The following is a 27,001-nucleotide window of genomic DNA, read 5'->3' as shown; positions in this document are numbered from 1 at the left end:
ATATATGTCTTCCATTAAAACTAGTAATGCTATTGTTTGACTGGTAAATGCAAGTCACAACTGACATTTCAATGCATCATATTAATTTCACATCGTGTTGTGGTTCTGGTTACCAAAATGTTTCCTCCTCAAAGGACCGTGGATTTAAAAATTTCTGTTTATTTGCAAATAATTGTTTTTGTATAAACATAAACCTAATTTGATAGGATAGACACATTGATAAAAAAGAAACAAATTAATTTCATCCTCGTTCGTCGCTTAAAAAAAAAAGAACGAAACAGAAAGAGGAAACTGTTTTAAAAAATAAAGTGTTAGGTTTGTTTTGTATAAAACTTATCAAAGATACCAGGTTATAATTTTGTACGCTAGATGCGCGTTTCGACTACAAAAGACTCATCAGTGACGCTCGAATCAAAAATATTAAAAGGCCAAATAAAGAACGAAGTTGAAGAGCATTGGAGACCAAAATTACCGAAGGTTTTGTCAAATACATCTAAGGTGTAGAACATCCTAATTATTTTGATATATCGATTGAAATTAGAATTATTGCGTTTGTCAGAACGAGAAGGAAGTCAGATTCCTTACACGGATAAAAAGCTTTTATAGTTGAGACAACTTATATTAAGATGATCCCTTACCTGACCTTGAATTATCTGTTTCTCTTCCGTATCTATGCATGTTGATTTCACTATACCAATCATCAGTGACTTCTTTCCCTTAAACGGTAAATGTTTAAGTGCGTATATTATTTCAAAGAACGACTGAAACGTATTTTTAAATCCCACTAGTACAACTTTCGTCAAATTAGATATCAACATTAAGTCATAAGGTTATGTGTCATTTTCCGACTTATGCGGATGTCAAGTAGTGGTTTTCTGCTTCAGTGGTGGCTTAAATACTTACTTATATCATTATATATTTAAATAATTTATTGTTAACTAGGTATCTTTTTGTCCTTGTCAGTAACGTATATATATGTTTGTTGTGTAATTTTGTGACATTTGCATTGTTTATCTAAAAACTTAAACAAAACAAAAATAAGCTGATGACTTGTAAATGTCAAAAAGTATAAAAAAAAACAATGAATGTGTCTATAGTACACGGATGCCCCACTCGCACTATCTTTTTCTATGTTCAGTTGACCGTAAAATTGTGGTCAAAACTCTAATTTGGCATTAGAATTAGAAAAATAATATAGGGAACATGTGTACTAAGTTTCAAGTTGATTGGACTTCAACTTCATCAAAAATTACCTTGAACTTTAACCTGAAGCGGGACAGACGGACGAACGGACGGACGAACAAACGGACGCACATAACAAAAAACATAATGCCCCTAGGTGGGTCATAAAAAATAAAATGAAGAGATAGGTATGATTGACCAAAGAGACAACTATAGATCATTGTACGGCCTTCAACAATGAACAAGACCCGTACCGTAGACCTTATTGGTCTTGCTCATTGTTGTTAGTACTGTGCTAAAACAATACGATTATGACAGACAGCAACCTACGACAACCACAGAATTACAGAATATGACTTAAGACAGGCATAAAAAGAATTTGTCGGGGTTAAACATTTGTAAGCACTCAACCTCCCCGAACCCGTAATAGCACAACACAAGAACAAAATGTAAAATCAGTACTTGAAAGAATTGTACATTTGTCATTTTAAAACGTTACTGGGGAAGTCAACATATTTGACGAGTTAAAATTTCCATAACCCTATTGCTCTAAACTTCGAATACAGATATGATATTGGAATTGCCTTGATTGAAATGTTTGTTTGGGCCAAAATATAGCAAGATAGCCAATAACGTAAAATATACATTAGGAACAAAATCATCTAGCCTAAGGTTAACACTGTTTCCGATCCGGGAGTTAAACACATGTTACGAGGGGTGTATGCCTGTGAGGGATGTATAAAACTCAGCCACGTTATGTCGGAAATCAAATAAATACCTCATGTTGGGAGCTTCACGTCAAAGAACCAAAGCAACAACACTCTTTGGAGAACCCGTGGATAGCCTGTCGTTAAGCTAAACTTGTGTTCCTTTACATCATAACATTCATTTATACAGGCAGTCATATGGCTCGCATTTCATCCACATCGACCTATTTTGCAGACTTTACCTATTAATTTTTTTGTTAATTTGATCTCGTCCTCGATATTCATGAAAAACTTGCCATTGGACGTTAAGCAAACAAAAATCACCCAATCTTATTAATGCATGTACTATTAAAAATATACCTAAACGTGTATTTGGAATAATATATATACACTCAGTGTAAAGTGATTGATTATTGTGTTACATGTTTCCTCTGATTGACATGAAATATATATAAAAAAAAAACAGTGTTAAACTATGTTGACCATTTTTAACTAGTCAAATATGTATAGTTTTATTGTTGATATTCACCCCATATGTACCAAGTGTTAGATTAGTTTTATTGATATTAAAGAAATTTCTTGGTATTCCTAAACGGAAGATTTTATACACACAGAAGAAGACGTATATTTAACAACAAAATAAAAAATATTTTCATTTACTTGTGTATAATATGACGCAGGTTTTTTCAAAAGTGATGATTTTCTAAAAATTAATTGACATTTCACAGTGATATCATACTTTAACTTTGTTTAAACCTGTTTATTTACTTTTGACTTTAATTATTTATCCCTTGTAATTTTTTATTAACTGTGTATTTGCATTCAGGTGTCACAGGTCAAATTTATTCGTTCATTGTGTGTTAATTTACGTTTTTTGATTGAGTTAAGCCTACCAATTGATATTTTATAGCGTGTTTTTCTATGTTGTGATGTTATACTATTGTTTCAGAAAAGGGAGAAGGTTTGGTACCATTAAAACGTTTAATCCCGCTGCAAATGTTTGCACCTGTCCTAAGTCAAGAATCTGATTACAGTAGTTGTCGTCTGTTTATGTAGTTCATGCGTGTTTCTCGTTTCTCGTTTTTATATAGATTAGACCGTTGGTTTTTCCGTTTGAATGGTTTTACACTAGTAATTTTTTGGGGCCCTTTATAGCTTGCTGTTCGGTGTGAGCCAATGCTCCGTGTTGAAGGCCGTACCTTGACCTATAATGGTTTACTTTTATAAATTGTAACTTGGATGGAGAGTTGTCTCATTGGCACTCATACCACATCTTCCTATATCTATATATATTAATATATATGCCACGATATCTCAGTAGCATGAGTTCGAATCCCAGCCAGGGAAGAACAAAAAATTTGCGGAAGCAAATTTACAGATCTAACATTGTTGGGTTGTTATTTAGACGAATTATATATATATATGATTCCGCAAATTTACAGATCTAGCATTGTTGGGCTGTCATTTAGACGAATTATGTTTACAGAATGTGTGTTCAGCCTTGTATCACCATCACTGATGATCCGATGGATAAAATCTGTCGTAGAGTTGTCACTGGTTCAGACGTACTTATAATATAATTATTTCTGTGACTGCATCCTACATTAATTTGTAAGATCCTCTACGATAGATAATTCAGCTGATCTGTAATATTCCATCTCCCTGCCTTATATATCATGTACTGTGTTACGACGCTAGATAAAAACCGACGAGGAAAGGTAACACCCGGCCACAGAAAGCTTGATTTTTGTCGAGCCTAGGTGGTCGAGTGGTCTAGCGCGTCGGGCATAGTGCTAGGCGATTTGGTGCCACGATATCTCAGGAGCATGAGTTCGAATCCCAGCCAGGGAAGAACAAAAATTTGCGGAAGCGAATTTACAGACCTTACATTGTTGGGTTGTTATTTAGACGAATTATATATATATATAACGCAATCATAGGTTTGACCGTTGTTTTCAATTTAGACTTGTTTATATTTTTTCGTTTGGGCTTGTATTATATTTGCCTTCGGGTTTATATAATCCGTTCATCCTATTTCGAATCTTCAAAATTCAAGAGTATATATAAACTTGAAATGAAAATGGAATCATAAATCCTCAAGGGTTAAGAAAGTAACACAAAGTTGGTACGAATTTCGTTATTCACAAGAATATATGACGAGTTGGACAGCGTCGGAAAATGTAGGCTTATCAGCAACCCCAAATGAGCCTTATCTTAACAAATGATGTTAGAGGGATATTTTTTACGCGTTAAATATTAGCCAACCAAATACTTCCATTTTTAAGAACGAGTGTGTAATTTGTCCATCCCGCATAACCACGAACACCCCTTCCGGGAAAATATCGTTTAAGGAATGCCAGTACATTATGTATAGCTTAAGTATTGAACAGATAAAATTAAGGTAAAAATAGTTTCCTTCTTTTGACATTTGTTTCTTTCTTGTTATATCATAATATGTATCCACCTAGTGGTTGCCTACTCGCTTCGAATGCGGAAGGACCCAAGGATTGACTGTGGTAAATAAATATGCATGGTAATCCTCGACTTATCTCGTCTGACAGTTTAAACCCTTCGCTAATGTGGGGCGTTCGTTTCACTTTTCGGGATGTATGATACCACAGCCCCGTCCCGTCAAAATGGGGACTTTAAGCTAAAGGATTCGTTTAGGGAGAGAACCAAGCTGTCTGCACGTGTAAAAACCCTTACAACGACTCTCTAAGGAGTCCATTGGTGGCCTAAAATCAGAAATTTAGAAAAAGGGAGGCAATTCCGCAAGTGCATGTGAACCTATTGTATTAATTGTTAATTTGTTCTTGTTCGAAAAATGCATGACATAATTGGTACTACAAATTAAGCAAGCAAAATTCAATCTATCAATCAATCGAGTTTTTGGAAGTGTTTGGGTTCGAGCTCCGGGCGGGTATAACCAAAGACTTCTAGAAATGTTATTAACTGCTTCTCAGCCAACCACGTGTATAGCATTGATGATCTCGAGGAAGATCAACGATCGGTAAACTCAAAGTCGGAATAATGTGTACCGTATCGAGTTTCATGTCCCCCTGTGGATTGTTATTTTTTTTTAAATACCTCGTAATCATAAAATCAGACTCGAGTCGGTCTATTTCAAAATAAACAGCTGCGCCATGAGCGCATGATACGCCCGTCGTCTTGTGTGTGAATTTATATGCAATAATCATAAATAGTTTCTGACATGCGAAAACCCCCTTTTTTTACAAAAAACTCAATATCTCTAAAATAAAATTTTGAATCAAAACCAAAAAGTATACAGATCTTAAGATTAATATAACTAAGAAGTGTGTAAAATTTTAAGCAATAATCATAAATCGTTTTTGAGATACGGCGCGACATGTGAAAACCCCCCTTTTTAAAAAAAAAATCTCAAAATCTCAAAAATAAAATTTTGAATCATCACCAAAAAGTATACAGATCTTAAGATTAATATAACTAAAAAGTGTGTAAAATTTTAAGCAATAATCATAAATCGTTTTTGAGATGCGGCGCGACATGTGAAAAACCCCTCCCCCTTATTTTACAAAATACTCAATAACTCAAATATAAAATTTTGAATCATCACCAAAAAGAATACAGATTTTAAGATTAATATAACTAAGAAGTGTGTAAAGTTTTAAGCAATAATCATAAATCGTTTTTGAGATACGGCGCGACATGTGAAAAAACCCTCCCCCTTTTTGAACAAAATACTCAATATCTCTAAAATAAAATTTTGAATCATCACCAAAAAGTATACAGATCTTAAGATTAATATAACTAAGAAGTTAAGAAGTGTGTAAAGTTTTAAGCAATAATCATAATTTTTTTTTGAGATACGGCGCGACATGTGAAAAAAAACACACACCTGTTTTAGTTACTAAGTCCCGTAACTCAAAAAGTTTTAATCTTATTTTCACCAAAAAGTATACAGATCGTTTGACCATCATAAGAAAGTTAAGTTTCATGAAATTTTGATAAGTCGTTCTCAATTTACGGTGCGACATGTTTACGCCGGACAGACGGACAGACGGACAGACGGACAAACGGACAGACGGACAGACGACATTTGAATACCATAATACGTCCCGTCAAATTTTTGACGGGCGTTTAAAAAATGTTTTCATATTCATGTTTATTCTTTTTTTTTTTATTACCGCTTGAACGGAATATTTACTTCGACGGGGTCTATTATATGACGGGAATTTGTTCTCTGCTGCTGCTAATTAAATGCATATTCAGGACGAGATCATGTTAATATAATTTGAATATTAACCCTGCTTTGTACTCGATGAGTCGGACTTTTAACGCGCTAGTTCACAGGGTATCAATTTGAGGATATATGTCGGCCTACTTGGACACATCAATCTCGCTCCGAGCCGATTAGTCTTTGCTCTTTCTTTTTAATACTGCGTGCTTAGTGGAGAAGCAGCAAATACCAATTTTAAAGTCTTTGGTTTGACTCAGCCGGGGCTCGAACCCACGACCTCCCCATGCGCACTCGAGGCTAACACGCTACCACGAGACTACCGAGGCGGTCTGTATCGTTGACATCAGACAATTTTGTTTATACGATAAATATTAAGAGTTCCATATTTTGGCTTCGAGCATCACTGAAGAGACATTTATTGTCGGAATGCGCATCTGGTTTTGTAAAATTGAATCCGTTAATATTAATACTATCTCTACTGGTGGACTTTTAGTCCCCGAGGATATCACGAAACCAGTAGCCAGTGCTTCGGTACTGGCATTTAAATACAGATATTGGGTTATGATTAAAATTTGCTGTTACAAAATGTTGGAAACTATCTTGAAATAAAGAATATATTTTCCCTCATGCAAAGCTCCGAATCCTTGCCCGGTTTGGACTATACCTTTTTTTTTTGGTTTACGTATCAGCTCTTATTTTTGTTAATGGGGTTTGGATTTTCAAATATTTTGGCCTTGTTAAGTTGAGCATCAGTGAAGAGACATTTATTGTCGGAATGCGCATCTGGTTCAGTAAAATTGGTACCGTTAAAGTTATTACTACACTAATTTTGATGTGCTTATAATGTAATTGAAAAGATGCAACATCAAAACGAAAATGACAATCATATAGGGTTAGGCTATAAAATACCCCCAGAGGTCATGCGTGAAATATTGATAAAGGATATTATGTGGGGTATAAGCGTCAAAGAGACATAGACCCGAAATCATTTTTCCAGTGAGCTGAACCAATATAACGAATTAATGGTTTTATTTGTTTTTGTCCTTAATATGCATTGAAATAAGCTAACATATATATCTGTCGGTACTTGTACACACCGTAACAACATTAAGACCATACGGAAACGCAATTCAACTAGATTATAGATATAAGAAGATGTGGTATGAGTGCCAATGAGACAACTCTCCATCCAAGTCAAAATTTGTAAAAGTAAACCATTATAGGTCAAAGTGCGGCCTTCAACACGGAGCCTTGGCTCACACCGAACAGCAAGCTATAAAGGGCTCCAAAAAGTACAAGAGTAAAACCATTCAAACAGGAAAACCAACGGTCTAATCTATATAAAAAACGAGAAACGAGAAACACGTATGAACCACATCAACAAACGACAACCACTGAACTTCAGGTTCCAGACTTAGGACAGGTGCAAACAAATGCAGCGGGTTTGAACGTTTTATCTCGCGCCAACCTTCACCCTAACCTGAGACAAATGTGTAACAATACGACATAAAAGGACACACTATAAAACATAAATTGAAAAAAAGGCTCAACTCATCAAATTATGAATACTAACAGATTTTAGACAAAAGTTAGATCATGAAAACCAAATTACCAAATAGTTGAATTATAAACCACATGCAGAAAAATATATCAAAGCCAAAACCAGTATGAAATAATTTTGCCAAACAACCGGTCACTTATAGATTAAACTATATGTCTCAATATATTTCAATATATTTCAAGTTTAACGGTATACTTATTATATTTAATATTATGTCATACCAGAAAATGTATCTCCATTGGTAAACTTAACTGCCAAGTTTTCGCCAATTCTTTGATTCTTAAGAATACATTTACTGTGTTGGAAATCGTCATTTTCTGCTAACTGCACCGCCCACCACTGTGCGTGCGCAGTCAAGTCAGCTGCATGTCGTAGAGGTGGTGATGAGTGCTTTCTTCGGTAGGCGTTGTGAGCTTTGATAATGTCGTTTATGAAGACATGATCCGAAAGCTTTAAATTCTAAAAAGAAAAATACTGCTTCAATATTTTTAGTATATTTTGTTACCCTTCCTTCAGTTGACTGCATTTGTTTTGATTATTTCACATCATGATTGTGTCTTTTAAAAACAACTTATTTATATATTACGACAATTGTTTTTACTTAAATCACACGTTGAAATTCCGTAAGTAATTTTAAACAATGCCTCGCCAAGCTGTAAACTAAAATCCGTAGTAAGTATTGTTTTTTCAACAAGGATGGTCAAATCTTACTTGAAAAGATTCAGTGTTGATGGCACTTGTATTTATGACACTCATTGGGTCGATACCGCTGCTGTGGACAATAAAGTCTCTGGTGGTATCATATATACATGAATATATATAGTTCAGTTGTCAGTACTCTACTGACTTTATGAAAAAAAACCTTTCTTTATTTGTCCTAAAGTATTTTATTAAGAAACTTAGATTGTTGTTTTTTTTTTGTCATATGGCTTTTCAACTGTTTCGGTTCGGATTCACGCTTGGCTTTTAAATATTTGGTTTTGAGCGTTCCTGATGAAAAGCGCTTTTAAAGCATGAAATTTATAAAGTGTTAATTTCATTGTTTACGAAAAACCGGATATAGGTTTATAACAATAAATAGCTGTAGAAAGTATATGTGTTAATTAGCGCCCTTGAAAAAAAAGCCCTTCTGACGTCGTTAATTAGTTAGTATGTTGAATAAAAAAATTATTAACTTAGTTAAGAGTAAAAAATTTGCGCCGTAGATTAGTCAAAACTGTCGTTTTTTTAGATAACTGAACATTGGTGGAATTGACAGGGATAAAACTCCTCCTGACAATGTGTCCGCTTTTTGGTATAATTATTTTGCAAAGTATTAAATGTTCTAGCCACGAATCACAGTTCCTTCGTCAGACTTTAACAAGTTTTATTAGGGAATGGTCCAATCAAGGACAGCAATAAAAATCCGAAATGTGTGACTGAGGCTTAAAAGGTATATGATATACGATAGAGAGGTTAAACTGATTTTTCTATCAGATGATGCAAATTTAATTTCAATATGCACTATCGGAAAATGTGAAGAAAAATCTACCTTCGTGACTTAGTTTTCGCTATATCATAGTTTGATTTTTGCATGCTTTAGGTGAAAACACGAATCGTCATGCTTCAATACGTATAAATACTTTAAAACTAAAATCTACCATTGATTATGTCTTAAAATTTTGATACATGTATGATATTCTTGAAGCGTAACATTTCGAAACCAAAAGAAAATAATGGGATTATTTATAATATGTTTTGAGTTTTAGCTGAAAACAGGAAATCGAGGTTTCTAATGCAGGATATCACATATATGCAAAATAAATCCAGTCTTATACAAATAATTTTAAGGTTTAAATTTAATAATTTGATTTAGTTATTTAAATGTAAAAAAAAAAACTAACGCCACAGTATTTTATTCAATGAATCTTGAATATGAAATGCATGAAATTAATATGAAACTGTCAAATAAAGAAAGTAAAAATACAAAATTATCTTACTGTGTAACGTACTGATGATAGAAGGGAGACAAATCTAACATGAAAACTGATCTATTAGTTAATTTCACATCTTTACATAAAAAATATTGGATCATTCTTAAGTTCAGAAAAGAAAAAAAAATCCTCATCATGCTCAATAAAGTGTAGAAATATTTCAAGAACTATAAGAACAAAAGTAACTTGATTGATTTGTTTTAAATGACTCGTAAATTTCTTATTTCAATAAAAAAAAATTAAATATTGAATAAAAAACAATTTCTTTATATTAAAATTTGACAATATCTTTGAAGAAAAAGAAATATTATTATTAAATATTTGATACAGGGCCAAATATGTACGTACGAGGTAGATCAAAGGTTCGACCTGTCATTGTGAAATGTATAATCACCTGAAGATAAAATATGTATATTTTGTATATTGTGGTCAAAATGTTTATATTTCTCTACATAAACTCATTCATTTTACAAATTTACAAAGAAAATAACTGAAATTATAGGTTGATACCTCTAGAAGCTTTTTTCTATTGCAAATAAAAAAATAAATAATCTGTAGACTTTTGTGAAAATAGCGGACTTTTGTTTCTTAGTCAGATAGATCTAAACGAAGGTTCAAAATGTTAAAGAACATGGAAATGAAAACATGTATTTGTTTAGATATAAGATATGGTAAAATAGACTAATGAAAAATAGAGACGAAAGACACTCAAGGGATATCCAAACTCATAAGTCGAAAACAAACTAACAATACCATGGCAAAAAACGAAAAACGACCAAAGGACAAAAAACAGTCTCTGTACACGAAACACAACATAGAAAACTCAAATATGAGCAACACGAACCCAACCAAAAACCGGTGTTTATTCATACATGTAGGTGCTTCGGAAGGGTAAGCAGATCCTGCTTCACATGTGGCATCCGTCATGTTGCTCATGTAAATATAAACTCGGTAGGTTACAATCGAGTTGATTGCTGATTGTTCTAATTCCAAAGGTATTTCTGGATGATAGAAATTGAGAAAAAACGAATAAAAGAAGTTGTTAACAAATTTCCTATGTATTTTATATACAACACTCTACAGGATAAACTACTTACAGCAAGAACACATGTTTGACAGTTCACCTTATCTCCCGATTCTTTCTTCATTCTTTTCATCCCTGGCTCACACATCCATGGAGGAATATCCAAGTCAGCAAGATGGGCACAGTTTTGGCACATCTTGGCAGAAATGTGAATATGTTCAATACCCCGGAAGCAGCATCCCTTCTTTTACGTGCTTCGCAACTTCTATCTAACCTTTTCTTAAATTCAGCAGTACACATTTAAGTTCATTGTGATTTCAATTAAGTCAATTGAGCTTCAGAAGTTTACACTATAAGCAGCATTGTCATAAGCAGTTTTCCTCCTACCTTAAATTTAGGTACAGTTTATAGTATTTCATACATGGAGTCACTCGAGCGTTACATTACGGATATATATAGTATAGTATAGCTAGTCATCTGATTGATGTCAATATAGTTAAACGGTATAGATGTTTGTTGTTCAGCCAACCGCAAAACATTAATTATATCACAGTTAAAGGTAAAATCCTTTAGTATATTACATTTAAAATAAAAGATCATAAAAATTAGGGTGTAGATATTATCATTTTATAACATTACAAATTCTAAAGAAAAAATTTAAATTATATAACTATTTAGGCGTTCACTTTTAATTTGTGGTTTCATTTACGTCACAAATTTTACACACAAAAATGTACAAAGCTGAAAAAAATGAAATTTACTGGTAAAAGAAGTAAATCAAATCCCAACGTGTTTCCTTTGGAATATAAGAAGATGATATTCTGCTGCAATGAAAAAATTGAAGGTTGCGTGCAATTTGATATGGACATGTTTTCTTGCAGATAGTTTTTAGTAACCTTGCTCGGACATGTAACATAAGATCTGACGTAGTTATGTTTGCCCTTTTGAAAAATAAGAGAGCTTACCAGTACAATCGTTTGCTTACTAAACTTTATTACAGTCATATTTAACATTTTTAAACTTCTTGGTACAGGTGAGCATGTTTCCGTTCTAGATGTTATCCACATTCAACTTCCGAAACAAGTTCGTTGGCTCTCTTTTAACGTTACCGAAGTTCTGCGTTTAATGCCGAGTTTACGAGCTTCGGTCATTGCTTGGATGATGATCCACCCTAACTTGATTCCTGCAAGTTAAACCGGAACTCTTGAAATTGTCAGGGACTTGGGGACCACTTACAAGTAAAAGAAACTATTTTGAGTGTCTGCTTTCAATTGAATAGTGCTTCCGTCGAAGCATTTGTCTCGTAACATTTTTCATTCACTTTGATTCGTCCACTAGGTTTCGATTTTTTTTGCACGAGGCGGTTGTATATATGTGTTCCACTTTTAGAACGAAAAAGACTTTACCTCATCGAATAAGGTACACATTCCCGTCATGACTATGTATTTATACATCCTGCACAGCAAATTGAGCGCACCTTAAGGATGGGTGTTCTAACCGGATGTATCAAGATGGCTTTATTTCTAGACTTCAATCAACCAAAAGTGTTTGCAGTTCAGTGAGGTCCTAATTTCATAAAAATTCGAAATACCGCCAAACAATGTTTACTTCGCAAAAGAAATTAAATAACACTTTATGAATTTTCTGGATTTAACTTCAATTGGGAACGCTCAAACCTGAACATTTGAAAGCGAAGGATGCATAAATATTTGAATATTACAGGAGGTTTATGACCAAAGGTCAAATCCATCTAAGGTCAACTTTGTCTAATTAAGTTTAAATGGGAGATTAAAGAATCGAAGTATTATTGATTGCTGGTGCCTCAGCTGCACAACAAAGCTGCATATGGACTCCTCAACATCAACACAAAGGCTGCTTCTACGTTGACAGTGTGCCGTGCTCACTGCACGTACAAATACTGTTTGTTTGGGGTCCGTAGGTGAACAATTTTTCTGTTTCTATTTTGGCAGCGTGCCGTGCTCACTGCACGTAAAAATATCGATTGTTTTGGGTCCGTAGATGAACTTATTAAAGGGGAAATGCCTGTCTGTCATTTCAAATTTCCCGTTTGTCAGAATTTGCAGAACTTACCTTATAGATTGATGTATTGTTTCATTTGTTCTTGTCCTTAGTATGCATGAAATATTTGCCACTGGATGTTTAGCATCCAACAACAAACCAATAATTAATGTGTTTCCATACTAAAAATAGAAATGAAACCAATGTTTCATTTATTCAAGCACATTTAAATGTATTTACTCTACAGATATCATAGCGTACTGAATTACACATGCATATATAGATCTAATGACAAGAAATATTTTCTCTGTAGATCGACATAATACAATAACCAAGGTTTCAATCAATTATATAATCTTCAATTTTGCACATTGCAAATAGCATGACTTTATCAGATGACAATGCGAATACTAAAAATTGCTAAAATGAGACATAGGCACTTTTATTCAGTCACGGACCCACGATGTCGCGGGTGTGTTCTAGTAGTTTACTATTATTATAGCTGACACTAGAGCTCGGACAATTTAAAAACTCCTACATACAAGATTGTTTGATTGATTGGTGTGTGCTTAACGTCCAGCGGCATGAAATACATGCAAAACCCCACTTGATGACTGGGATATATAAAAATAGTCATCCCTGGACTTTTCCAATGCGGCTTTAAAACTGCGGCTAAAGTGGGAAGTCCGTTTGGCTATGCTGGATGTATAAATACACAGTCACGCCCAAATGGAATAATGAACGTAAATTCGATTCTATGTTTAGGGAGAGTGCAAGTCTCTCTGCATGTTTAAGACCCCTATCAACAACTCTATGAGAAATATGTAAGTGTACTGTTGCAAGTCAAAATTTCGGCCCCAACGAACATATACCCTCAATTTCCATCGACAGTCCAAAAAGCCCGTACTTCATCCCGGTCAACTATACCCTGAAGAACTTACCTATTACATTACTTTTGTATCTGAAAGTACATTAAATATTTGCCACTGGACGTACAGCAAGTAATATTCAATGAACCATACATGCATATTTTCTCAGCTGATATTATTAGACGTTCTTCTTTGTATCCGTTGTTTTTTTTTTTAACTGATCGAGATTAAAACGGAAGGGTTGAACGCTATAAACTTACTTAACCCACCATATTTTCAAGGCCAGGAACCTTGCTATTTTGTATTTTTCTTAAATTGGTGTGAATGACAGATTTTGGATAGTTTTTCTTGAAATTATTCATAACTTTTTAGATTCGGTACGAGTTAGAGCTTTACATATTGTAAAGACATTTGTCTTATTGAAGAAAGACTGCATGTGTCCTCTTTGTGTACTTTGACGTGTTCGTGTGTTGGGATGTTGTCTCATTGGCGTATACCTTACTTTTCCCGTTATTCCTATTACATTATACATTGAAGTCTGCTATGAAGATTTGTTCACCCGGGAAACGTCATAATGTTCGAGGGCATGGTCCTTTAACTTTCTATTTGACAATTCATACATTTTCCACGCAGTCTACCTATTTGATGTTGAGCACGATTTTATTTCATACATTTGTGATAAATATAATAATATAGACTAAGTGTTCAATTCCCTGCATGATATTGTACAATTAAGCGTCACTCGTGAGGTTCCAATTGAGTTCTTCAAATTCAACGGCATTGGCAAATATTTCTTTTATTTTTTGCGGAGAAACAGGCTGCTCTGAAATATTTTCAATAACACTGACTGCAGATTTGTTTATTGAAACAACATTTTTTACTTAAGATAAATGTTCATTTTTAATTAAAAAAATTGCATGACACTAAATATCAGAAACATCCCATTTTTAACGACCACGGACATGATTAGTACAGGGTTTAAATGATATTTTCTCATAATGATCAATAATTAATCAACATTCACATATTTTTATTTACAAAATTATGGCGGTATTTTAAAGGTTTTAACAATACACATACAAGACCTAAGAAGTGAGTGACCCATTGTAAGCGCCATTTTGAATATCGTTCGTTCGTCAATGACCTGCTTACCGATACCGATCAATTCAATGGTCAGAAACTTTTAAAATGATCATATCAGTGAACTTTTGAAGAAGAGTTTGCATAAAATATTCAAAATTTAAATAATAAATAATGTCAGTGAAAAAAATTCGTGCAGTTTCGTCCTGATGGAAGGCTTGGCAATACCGTCAGGTACATACTATATAGATAACACTTCAGTGGCAGCCTTATATTCCTATACCATTTCATCAAATAGGCACCAAATAAAAAGTTTGGAAATCTTCAATGGTAAATATAATCACATATATTAGCTTAGTCGAACAGCAAACTAATGTCAAATGTCATCTGAAATCAACTGTTAAGGGTCATGTGTAATGAACGAAAATCACCTTTCTGAAACTTAGTCATAGAACATTATCATCTACTTCATGTTTATTTCACAAACAAAGCCATATTGGCTGTTTCCTGTTACGTCATGGAAGCGATATCCATGATTTTCCCAAAGCTCTAGACGTATATCAGAAGGGCCATTGCCAGGTTCGGAAGATCCCCATTGTATAAATGTAATCTGTGTACCATCATCGTATCTCCACACGCCTTGTCCGTCCTTTGTGCCTTGTACATAAGTATCCATTATATTCTTAGCGGCTGAAAAAAGAATTATTATAATATTTAAAAGTGTATCACACATCTCGTACGATGGACAGCGGTATACCATGACATGTCTGTCGTTTACGAGCGTATAAAAGGGGCGAAACGACAAATTACACTCCTGAATGTACTACACTGAGTAGTTTCAACAACACGAACCCCCAACAAAAACCCGGGGGTGTACTCGTGTTCTCTTGAAGGTTACTGGCTTGGTGTATGTTATGTATTTTTCTGCAAATTACCAGTTGATAAAACTACGTAATCAGATTACAAATAAGGGTGGGTTTTTTTTCTCTCACTTTACACGGTTTAGGCCAATCTGGTTTTATGCTCTCAAACAATTTAAATTTTTGGTTTTCCATACTTTTGATATCAAGTTTACTTGATGAAAGATGTTTTGTTAACACGTGCGTGAATATCGTATCTTACATATTACTTTCACTGGTTCGGTCTTGATGCAGTGTAAAATATCAGTCTCTGACGATACAATCCGCGAAGTAGCCAGTGCTTGTTATTTGCTTACTTTAAATGTTACGTTTTATCACCTCACAATACCACGTGATATTAAACTTGGGGTAGCATCTCCCTCATGAAAAGTTGAACATAAACAGTTTTGACTGAATAGTGGAGGCCTTTTTGGATTTTTATGACCTCAACGGTCTGTATTTCAACTTTGTAAAGTTTTTGGTTTCAAATGTACCATAGGCACGTGTTGTGCTCACAGACGCTTGGGGCAAGGGCCTGCATTTTTCTCAAATTGATGTTGTGTTTATTTTTATTCTTTTACTTTCTTAATATTTGCACTTATTTCGTTTTTTTAATGTGTTCTTGCTCTTATTCATACGACATTACGACAACGTTGCAAATAAGGATAAGCATAGTACTGCTAATTATTGTAATATCGAAAATATGAAAGAATACATCAAATAAGCGAAATTGAGGAAATGCTTTAAAAATTATTTTCCAAACAAAAAAGGAAAAGAAAAAAAATGTTCATGCCCCAAGTTCCGGTGGTTTTAAAAGTTTTAAATGTCAAAATGGCTTTACTTATAACAAGAGCATTATGAACACGGTCATCAATCAGATTAAAAAGGAGTAACACCAGAAAATCAGATTACGCGTACAAATAGGAAGTATTTTATTCTGCAAATAAAAATTACAGGAAGAGAGAAAAGACTAAATATTGACAAAAAGGAATTAATCAAAAATAAGTATCCTGAGATTAAAAAAGATAAAAAGAATTATACTTATTCTGTATTAATGTCACAGTTTCTTTACTTTCATACTATATAATTTAATAAATTAAAAATGATCAATGAAAGCTATCATAGGAATCATGAATTATCATGAGTCGTAATAAAGAAGCTAGATTAAAAAAAAACATATCTTCTAGTTGTCAAGGATACTGTATGTACTATGAACCATTTAATTTTCAGTTTTGACAAATTAAGCCTTTTCAGAAATTCCACTTTTAAGCGCGTAAATAACTCTATCCGTTCTTAGGTAAAAGACCTCTGGAGTAACAAGAACAATAAAACAGTAACGTTCCCAAGATGCAACATCATTACAGAGTTAGGTTAGATTTTTTTTAGTAGGTCTTGTTCGGGATTTATATAGATGTCATCACACGATGCTGTATATTGTTAGCAGGTTTTAATTCAGTAATTTCAACGTCATTTGATCTCTGTTGTAGCACGTGCAATATTTGGCCATTTTAAAATGATTTCATTTCAAACTTTAACATTCAATAGATGAAATTTTATGGTTAGACCGAGTAAGATAAGAGACATTGACCAGTCCACTATTGTGTGATGCCTTATCACCCTACATCACTCATCAACTGAATATTTTATCAGTAGTAACATGGCGGGTGTCACTTGTGGAGCAGGTACTGCTGATCCCTCCTGAACACCAGATGTCACCTCGGCTTTTAGTGGAGTTCGTGTTTCTTAAACCTTAGTTTTCTATGAATTGTTTTGTTGACTGTTTTTTGGGGTTTTTTTTTTTTGTTTATTTTCGTCGTTTCTCTTTTTTACCATAGTGCTATCTGTTTTATTTTTCGACTTAAGGTTTTTATTTTTCCCCGAAGTATTTTCTCCGTTTTTAACAGGTTCGACAAACTTGTTTTTCATTACATTCATTGACGACGATGCCGACCGCGGAATGTATGATCGCTATATATGTCTCGCTCCTGCAACTTTTGTCGCAATCTCGACAAAAAGGCGATGCGGGATGAGACAGCAACCCAAAGACAAAAAAAACAAAGATTTCTAGAGGATACAATACAGTTTTCGTGGATACACATGTGTCTTTTCCTTATCTCAAGCTCTAGCTGGATCCAGGACCAGCAAGCAACAACCAATCAATCTAAACCACACCGAGTCTATAAAAGTTGTTAATGAATTAAACAAAACAATCAAAGATCTGCCAACCATTTCTCAAAATAATGAAAAGCATTAAGTTAGATATTACATACAAAAACTACTGACGAGGTTCCTGGCTTCGGACAGGCACATGAATAGAAGGCGGGGTTGGACTAGGGTTTTCTTTTAGATCTTTACCTTCGCCATATTTTTCTTTCGTCACCATTCACCTCATGCATCATGTAAGTTTTTTAACCGCGCTGAAGTACGTCCATTATTCATTTTTCATTATTCAAATTTCAATAATGAATAATGAAATAGTTCATGTTTCAGTATTCAAGTTGAAAAGTGAATAATGAAGTAGGTCATTTAATTATTATTTGACTGTGACACTATCCCGTATTTCTGATTTATGACAAAACAATAATCGAAAAACAAATTTAACTGACATCCACCAATGACAACCACTTAATTACAGACTCCTGCCTTGGAAAAGGCAGATAAAAGAATGTAGAGGGGTTAAGCATGTTTGGGGAGACACTTGAGTAACAGTACAAAATTAAAACAATCTATAAAAATCAGTTGGAAATAGCTTTATTCAACACATTGGTACGAAGCACAAAAACAACTAACATAAAAACAAAAGACGCAAAGTATCGATCTAAGACTACTCGCAGTTACTAAAAGCATGTTCAAATCAAATTACAACTAATAAAAAAATCATTTTCTCACAGTCTAAGTATCGATTGAAACACATCCACCAGAGTTAGTGCTAAGACGTCATAAACAGTCTTAAAATATATGACCTTGTAAGTTTGGTTGAATCCTATCTAACCGTTTCAAAGAAGTTGTGGATTATCAGTGTGATGCAGACGGTGATGACCTTATGTGTCCCCACAACTGGATGATTTCGGGAGACACACAAAATAAAGATATACATAAAGTCGACAAGTAATTGATAATATAGGTATCTTAACACATCCATCAAATATTGTAAGAACAGAACTAAACCGATGAATTAAATATTTTATCACTATTAATGAACTTTTTTTTATTTTGTCGCATTATAAAAATCACTTTGTTCAAAGTCAACTCAACGTACAGAATCGCAAGTGTCAGTCTTTTGTAGACGAAACACGCGTCTGGCTAACACAATTATAGGCATGGAATCTTTGATGAGTTTTAAGTGCATATATGTCACGTATTGAGTAATTTTATCAGCAAAAAGTAACAAAATTATAACGTTTCTAGGTATAATCTATATCATTGACCTGAAATTTTCAGCTTATTAAAATAAACTATTGAATTGGCATTGCAACTTTCTGTAATTGTAGAATTAAAAATTCATTATTAGATTGTGTCAGTTAATACGTAATGTCTAATAAACGTGCTTTCTGAATACTAGACTCTTCCGAATAGTCATTAAATACGAATTTTTTACATGTAGTTCCTCTAAATTCAACTGATTCAATCGGAAAATCAGATTTCAAAGATACAGGCTAAACCACAAACGAGGTAAATAGATAGCCACAAGATAGGTATACAGACACACATGGTAATCGTACACGAAAAGTAAACGGCGGAAACATTAGTCTTTGGCAGTACAAAGACCAGAATCAAATAATTCTTGAAAAGGATAACATGAATTACAAAAACTTTTAGAAAGTTTAACGGACCACACCAACTGCGGACACCTCCGAGAAAAAAGACGCTACAAACACAAATAACTAAAAAAAAACTATTATCGGTCGCTCCAGAAGGGCAAGCATATCCTTTGCCGTTAACGTCCGACATAAACTTACCATATCATATTTTCTTGAACTTTGCCAAAAAAATCGAAATTCCTTACATATATCAAATTGAAACTGAAATATTTTGAAAGGTAAATTATGAAGGTATATTTTTCTTTGCCTCTTTGAAAAGTGCACATCACAATTGACTTTGTACCAAAATGTTAGAAAAGAAACCAATCGCAAATATTGTCTGATTTGTAACTCAAGGATGTTTGTTATTCTTTCATATAGCAATTTTTGTGACAGTAATTATGTCCTCTCCAAGAAAAGTGATTCCGATATATTTCTATTTAAAGTATCACTGAAGACATTTTTTTAGTCGAAACGCGCTTCTAGTGCATTACAAATTATACTATTCACTATTTTTATATTTAGGATAAATAAAATTTTCGTTGAATTAAATTACAATTTAAATGATTCTTCTTTTCTCAAACATTTTAATTTCTAGGTCACTTTGTGACACTATTTGTTTTGTCTCGAAGAACACCCACTCTAATTAAAATATAGATGTCTATGCTCATGTAACATTAAGCGAGTTACGATAGATCTGAATTTTGATAAGATTGGGCTAGCACCTAAACTCTTTAGCTTACTATAAAAAACAAAATCAAAATCAACACAGAAGTTATCCCCGAAATATCAGTTATCATATACAATACAGAATTTTCTGATATTTGTTCGTTGATTTCATAAAATTCTAATCTAATTAGCTACCAAAGAATCAAGAAACAATAACAATCGTTTCTCGGTAGCATTTGAGATGTCGCCAATTGGTTAAATATTCAGTGGGGATAAAGAGCAAGTAACAAACAACAATCAATCAATCTATCTTCACATGCACACAAATTATCTCCATTTGCTAACTTTGAATAGAAAAAATATTACAATATGTACAAACCTAATTCATTTTTAACAAATGTCCACATGTCATCACTATCAATTTTAACCAAAGCAGCATTATCAGCTTGACATGCATTCGATGATTCCAAGTGATTTTTTGCAGTATTGTATGCCTTGATACACCGATCCAAATTAGCATCATAACTGTAGCCATTTGACAGGGAACACAAATCTAAAACAGAAATTAACATATTAAAAAAAAATAACATATATTAAATTTTTACTATGATTGTTATTTTTGCTGTTGTTGTTTTTGTCGCTGTTGTTGTTGCTCCTGCTGCTGTTTTTTGTTGTTGTTGCTCCTAGCTGCTGTTGTTTTTGTTGTTGATGTTCCTGTTGTTGTGTTTATTGTGATGCTTTCGCTGCTATTGATGTTGATTGAAAAAGAGGAAAAACATACCATAGGGACAATAAAAAAATAAACCCATTCCATTGGTAGTTTTCTCTATCTAAACTATAGTAGGAAGACACACAGTGTTTCGTCAAAGTTGAAGCTGCTTTTAATTAAATTTAGGATATGTAAGCTTATTGAATATAATAAGGAATTCAACTTAAAATAAAGGTTATAAGGGGGGTAATAGTATGCAGTCATACAAAAGTCGAAGAATGAATGACAACACCAAAGACAAAAGATGATGATGATGATGATGGATGGCTGTTTTACGCCCAGTGGCATATTAAATACATATTCAGGAAGAGAACACGTCAATGCGATATGAATATGAACTCTGTTGTGTACTAGACCAACAAGCTGAACAGGATTTTTAACGTGCCAGGTCACAAGCTAACTGTCCACAGGAAGACATGTCATCCTATACAGACACATTATTCTGACCAGTCTTTGCTCTTACTTCTTAATGCCTCGTGCTTAGCCAATAAGCAGCAAATACCAATTTTAAAGTCTTTGGTTTCGCACTTGGATTTGACGCACTTGAGGCGAGCACGTGGCCTAGACAAAATAACCAGGACGAGCAAATGCCCATAAAAACAGCAACACAGAAATATAATGATTGAGCTATATGAAACCCACCAAAATCAGTCAGTTTTTCTTCTTTTTATTTTTAACGTGAGGGTTAAATTAAAAAAAGTGACCCTCTGGGCCATCTGTAAGTGTAGAATGTTACCAACGTAACAATAAAAAACCGCGTTTTAGCATAAAGTTTAATACTTTTATTTAGTTTAAACATCTCCTGTTTTAAAATTGACTCACAAGAAATTTTGAATTTTTAAAGTAACATTATTGAAAGACATGCTAAATAAATAAACTCATCATAGATACCTGGAATGAAATTTTGTATTTGCGCCAGACGCGCGTTTCGTCTACAAAAGACTCATCAGTGACGCTCGAATCAAAAAAGTTAAAAAGGCGAAATAAAGTATGAAGTTGAAGAGCACTGAGGACCAAAAATTCCTAAAAGTTTTGCCAAAAACAGCATAGGTAATCTATTCCTGAGATAGAAAAGCATTAGTATTTTAAAAATAAATGGTCCTGCCAAATATTAATATAACATTAAATTTCAAATCAAACACATAATTAAGCTTGCTGTTCGGTGTGAGCCAAGGCTCCGTGTTGAAGGCCGTACTTTGACCTATAATTGTTAATTTTTTATACATTGCTACTTGGATGGATAGTTGTTTCATTGGCACTCATACTACTTCTTCTTATTTATACAGAAACTCAATGATGTTCAACGTCGACAAAAAAAAATCAAATCAAACACGTTTAGATCAATTTAAGGTAAACTAAAAGCTGGTAACTTATCGCAAAATTCATTTCTATTCAAATATTTCATTGTTTAAAAACATTGCTGTTTCAGTAGCTTTTTTCAAATTGATAAGCATAAATGTTTACAATGAACAATATCGAGGTGTCATATTCGGCTACATTAAGATATGTAAACACTTAATTCATTTGATTTTTTTTTCAAGTTTAGAATGTTTATTTTTATTATTGAAAGATTGATTTTGTTTACACTGAACAATATCATTTGTCATTTTCGGCTACATCAAGATATGTAAACACTAAATTCATTTGATTTTTTAAAAAGTTTAGAATGTTTTTTTTATTGAAAGATTGTTTTATTAAGTACCTTATTTGTTTTATTTTCGTTTCATACTCCATCTGTTTGCTTAGGAAAAACTCGAATCGTCCATTTCGATATTTTCACATAGGAAAATTGGTGACTCTAAACAAAAGCAAAGCAAATCATCTTGTAATTCAAGTAAAATCGGACTGGTTTTTTTAAGTAAATCTTTTTTAATTATCTAACTTATTTTCACTTATTTAAAGTTGTCTTGCTCTTATCCATACGATATTACATTAACAGTAGTTTATATATACTGCCGTCTATTCTTATTTTCCGTGGGAAATAAGAATAAAGAGGCGGTATATATAATTTTGTGTACATAACAGTTGAACGACAAACGCCTGGATTTGACAGATAAAGGTAAATCTATCCTTACCTTACCTCTGTATCTTGACACCCTTCAAAGGATAACCATAGTAATATGTCACTGATTTATCGCTAATAATTAACGTAATTAAACGGATATCATTTAAAACAGAATCAGTTAACCATAATGGTCATTAATATATAATCTGGGGATGCTAGCTATATATATATAGATAAAATCTAAAAATATAATGTTTGCCAGAGTGCATTTACTCTGACTTTATCATCTATAGAAATGTTAGACTTAGAAATAATCTAAAAATTAGTTTAAAAAGTAAAAGAGGCTATATTTGGCCTTATCAGTGGGGTCTAATATTGCAAGTGTAATTTAAATTTGGTAGCCGTCGCCCCATCCCCTCTTATCACATATTTCCTGTTATGTTGATATAGTTCGTTATATTCACTTTTCCTGTTTTGATTTTAACAATTTGTATCGAGCACTATGAATAAGAAACAGTAGTCGTCTGGCTTCGTATTCTATTTTCTTAACTTTATCCTCGGGCAACATCATCTCTTTATAGATTTCAGTTATGTCCATAATGAGTTGCATTTGTACTTCTGGGGATAGATTTTCCCACTTATGCAAGCAATTCTCGTTTAGCACATGTCTTATATTTTCAAATATTGGTATTCTTATATAATCCCAGTATGCACAGCTGAGAATTAGATGTATCATCACAGGCTACACAGACATCTCCGGTTGACTCGCTGTATATTTTGTTTTTAAATGTTGTAAGATGTAGGTTCCAGTGAGCATCTTTAGTTTCACGGGTATTCTGGTTATTTCCCTTGTTGATTGTTTGATCTTTAATGGTGGATGTATTTTCCATGGCCAATAATTTTGATAGATTTAATAGATATCTCAGTCCATGATACAAAGGGATGAGAGACAGAACTTTCGGATCCAACTTTTTGGAACCCTTTCTTTGACCATTTTGTTCCAGATCTCCTTTTGTATGGGGTTTTCTAAATAAGAGTATGCACTATCCGAATCATATTGATATAGTAATTTTTCTATGTTGATAAACCAACTATTGCTATCCATGAATTTCACAGTAAGTTGCCTTTTAGCTAGTTGTTTTTCAATACTTGTTTCACTCTGATTACATACTTTGTTATAAAAATTCAAGGTCTTGATATGAATTTGAGCCTCAATTTGGTAACAATCCACTTAGCACATATATATTGCTGGATCAGGTGTATTGGAAGGCAGCGACAATATCTGTTTCAAAGTTTTTTCTGGAATTTTTCTAGTTGTTCTAAAGGTTTCGGAGTAATAAGTTCCATACCATAGAGCAATACTGGTGATATATATGTTTTAAAGAGATGGATAATGGTTTCAGGGACAAAACCATTTTCTCCGTGAAATCCATTTCTAATTAAGGCATAAGCGCTACGCCTTGCTTTTTTATATTTTCTTCCACATTTTGGATAATATTTTGTTTCAATGATCCAGTTCGTATTATCCCTAGGCTCTTACACTGGCAGAGTCGAATTTATAGGTCAGACGCCTTGGGTGAATCCTCTTTGTATTTTATTTTGTATTGCTTTAACATTTGGGTTCATTCGCTGTTTAAGTATAGCTTCAATTATTTTGTTGATCACATCCAGTACCGTGATACCTCTACAATTTGTGGCATTGTTCTTATCACCCTTGTTTTTAAAGACAGGAGTGAAAAGTCCAGCTTTTAGCATATCTGGTACACATCCATGATGGAATAAAATGTTTATCATGCCCAACAAAAATTCATTTAGGCTGTTTCCTGCATGTATAATATGCTCAATGGTAATTTCATATATATCAGGAGATTTTCCTTTATTTGTGGAATTAATTGCATCTTGTAATTCTTTACTTGTTGCCGGTAAGATATTTTTATCCTTCACTAGCTCAAATATTATACTTATCGTCATCTTGTGCGTTTGTTTCGGCTGAGGAGGAGAGTTTTTGAAAGTGGTATTTAAATCCTGTCAAAATATTTTCTTCTCCAACATAGCTGTCATCTCCGATATGTAAGTCCATGATAAAATTACCGCTAGTACGGTTGTTTCTTACTGGCATATGGAATAGTTTTATATCTATAGTTCTTATTTCCATAATGCAATCTTTTTCTGCATTTTTTTCTCCTTGATTGCTCGATTCTTACTTCACTTCGGAATCTTTTTTCTAGTTTCTATCCTATTAATGTAAATTCTATTATTAGGGTGTGTTGGTTTGCCAGCTGTAACTCATGTATTATATTTTTTCCTCATATCATTTAATGCAGTTTTTATCTCTTGGGACCAGACTTTCAGCTTAGGTTTTGCGCTGTATGATGCCCTTCGGTTTGTACTTGCTTGTGGCAGCTTCTTTGATGACTTTACAGGTTTTCAAGATCGTTTCACCAATACTCTTTTCATCTTCCAGAGTCTGAACTATCAGTTCAGTCCTTTCATTTACAACTGCTCTGTACAAAATTTTATCGATTGTATCCCACTTAATTCACCTTGTTCCTTTAACAATGTTTTTTCTTCTTCATTTTTGCCTTTCAAGGGAAGAGTTACTATTTTCTTAATTGGATAGTGATCAGATAGATAACTCACTATGGCTGACAATACCTCCTTTATTGTACAATCTGGCTAGCTGAAAGTTGACAAGAAATAGTCCAATTCAGATCATTCACCACTATTTGGCCTAATGAACGTTTTACTACAGTTGTTGTAGTTAAGTCCACACTCTTCGATGAAATTCAACAAGTATTGTTTCTCTTGTTAGGTCTGTCTGCGTTGCCAAGATCTTCATTCAGATCACCTCCAATCACAATATGATAGGTATTTTTATATTTTTGAAATAGTTCAAAGATTTGATCTATTTTTTTACAAAACTCTGTGACATGTTCTTTGCCTCCAGTTGATGGTAAATATACAGAGACTACCAATAACTATTGCTTATTTAGACAATTGATTTCAATTGCTTGTATTCTTTCTCCTGCATCTTCCAGTGGATTGATTACATAGTCAATTTCTTTCTTCCAAATAATGGCTACACCTCCATACGCTTTTGGGAAATATTTTAGTTCCAACGGATGGTATTTATCAACTCCTTTTCCTATATAAATTAATATTCCTAGCGGTTTCTCCTATTAAATTTATTTGGTTTTGAAAAACCCAATGTTCTTGCACCAGAATAATTTGATGTTCTTTTGATAGTTCATTAATGGCCTCGCAACTAGTTTTAAAGTTTTGCAGTTATATGCTATGATGTGTAAATATGCCTATCATTAGAGAATTGATTGATATATGCTATCTTTGTTGCTGCACGAGGCCCCTTCTTTTTAAAAAATTATTGGATGTTGCCGATTGGATATTTGGGTTCAGAGCTTGTTGATATGTTGGTTTTATTTTTAGCGCCGTTGTTGTGACCTCTGGGTAAGTGGAAAGCATACTGTTGCCGGTCTTGGACTGTAACACGACGTCAACTTATTTCTATTTGCGATGGTATTAATGGTGCTGCTCTATTCTGCCCGTTGAATAGCTGATTCCTTCTAACATTTGCGGAATATTTGCCAATCAGTTCTGGATTGGGTGTTGATTACTAACTGGTACTTGCATAGCATTTAGAGTGATTATTAGTGATGTTCCGAAATGGTTGATGGTTTGGTAACCCATTAAATTTCATATTGTGAAAGTTTGCATTGGAACTATTTTCTCCAGCCAGTGGGTAAGCGAACTGACAAGGGACTGTCCTGAGTTGCATTGTTGTCGTGAAGTATTACTGATGGTTGTAGTACCTGCAATCCTGTATAACGAGTTTCTGTTTGTGTTGTATCTGATGGATACTGTTTCCAATGTTGGTTCTTGCATTTTGATTTGATTGTTCATTACTTAGAGCCATGATTTGTGCCATTGTGTTCAGATGTGTGTCCAGTTGGTCTTTCATTTTTTTTCTCCAAAATCACTGGTAATATGGTTTTTCACTATGGCAGTCGGATTCTTCCATTCTCTTCTTTATTGTTCCTACAAGACTTTCCAGTTCAGTATTTCTTGCCTCAAGATAGAAGCATATTGTTCCCAGTTATATTCTTTTTTGTTTCTCATCATTCAATGCCTTCTCTCTAATCTTTAGTTTTTCCTCCACTTTTTGCATCTTTATTTCACGTTCTCTTAATTCTTTGAGTTAAATTTTCAT

At 33.6% G+C, this 27,001-nt stretch overlaps 2 protein-coding genes across 2 annotated transcripts in view; both read right to left on the bottom strand.

Annotated features, from left to right (window-relative positions):
* Positions 1-11,095, bottom strand: part of LOC127729870 (uncharacterized) — a 36,892-nt gene extending 25,797 nt beyond the window's left edge. The window contains exons 1-3 of the mRNA XM_052237796.1: positions 10,740-11,095; positions 7,891-8,128; positions 639-716 (exon numbers count right to left, since the gene is read on the bottom strand). Coding sequence (XP_052093756.1) covers positions 639-716; positions 7,891-8,128; positions 10,740-10,862 — 439 coding nt within the window. The 5' untranslated portion in view covers positions 10,863-11,095. The remainder of the gene's footprint in view (positions 1-638; positions 717-7,890; positions 8,129-10,739) is intronic.
* A 3,315-nt stretch (positions 11,096-14,410) lies between these two features.
* On the bottom strand, positions 14,411-26,676 carry LOC127728970 (uncharacterized). Its single transcript, XM_052236550.1, has 3 exons — positions 26,589-26,676; positions 20,382-20,555; positions 14,411-15,324 (listed from the first exon to the last, which is right to left on the bottom strand). The coding sequence occupies exons 1-3, from the start codon at positions 26,674-26,676 to the stop codon at positions 15,098-15,100; spliced, it is 489 nt and encodes a 162-aa protein (XP_052092510.1). The 3' UTR covers positions 14,411-15,097.
* Between the last annotated feature and the right edge of the window lie 325 nt (positions 26,677-27,001).

The sequence above is a fragment of the Mytilus californianus genome, unplaced genomic scaffold, assembly GCF_021869535.1.
Source record: "Mytilus californianus isolate M0D057914Y unplaced genomic scaffold, xbMytCali1.0.p SCAF_2, whole genome shotgun sequence".
Lineage (NCBI taxonomy): Eukaryota > Metazoa > Mollusca > Bivalvia > Mytilida > Mytilidae > Mytilus > Mytilus californianus.
Note: the sequence above shows the minus strand (reverse complement) of the source record. Positions and strands in the feature narration are given on the sequence as shown.

Bases quoted from the DNA above. Each gene is read 5' to 3' on its own strand.
- LOC127728970 (XM_052236550.1), bottom strand. From the start codon at position 26,676: ATGCAAGAACCAACATTGGAAACAGTATCCATCAGATACAACACAAAC. The intron at 20,556-26,588 runs GTAATACTTCAC...TTTCTGTTTTAG, and splicing joins TGCAGGTACTACAACCATCA to ATTTGTGTTCCCTGTCAAAT. The intron at 15,325-20,381 runs GTTTGTACATAT...TTCTTTTTTCAG, and splicing joins ATTTGTTAAAAATGAATTAG to CCGCTAAGAATATAATGGAT.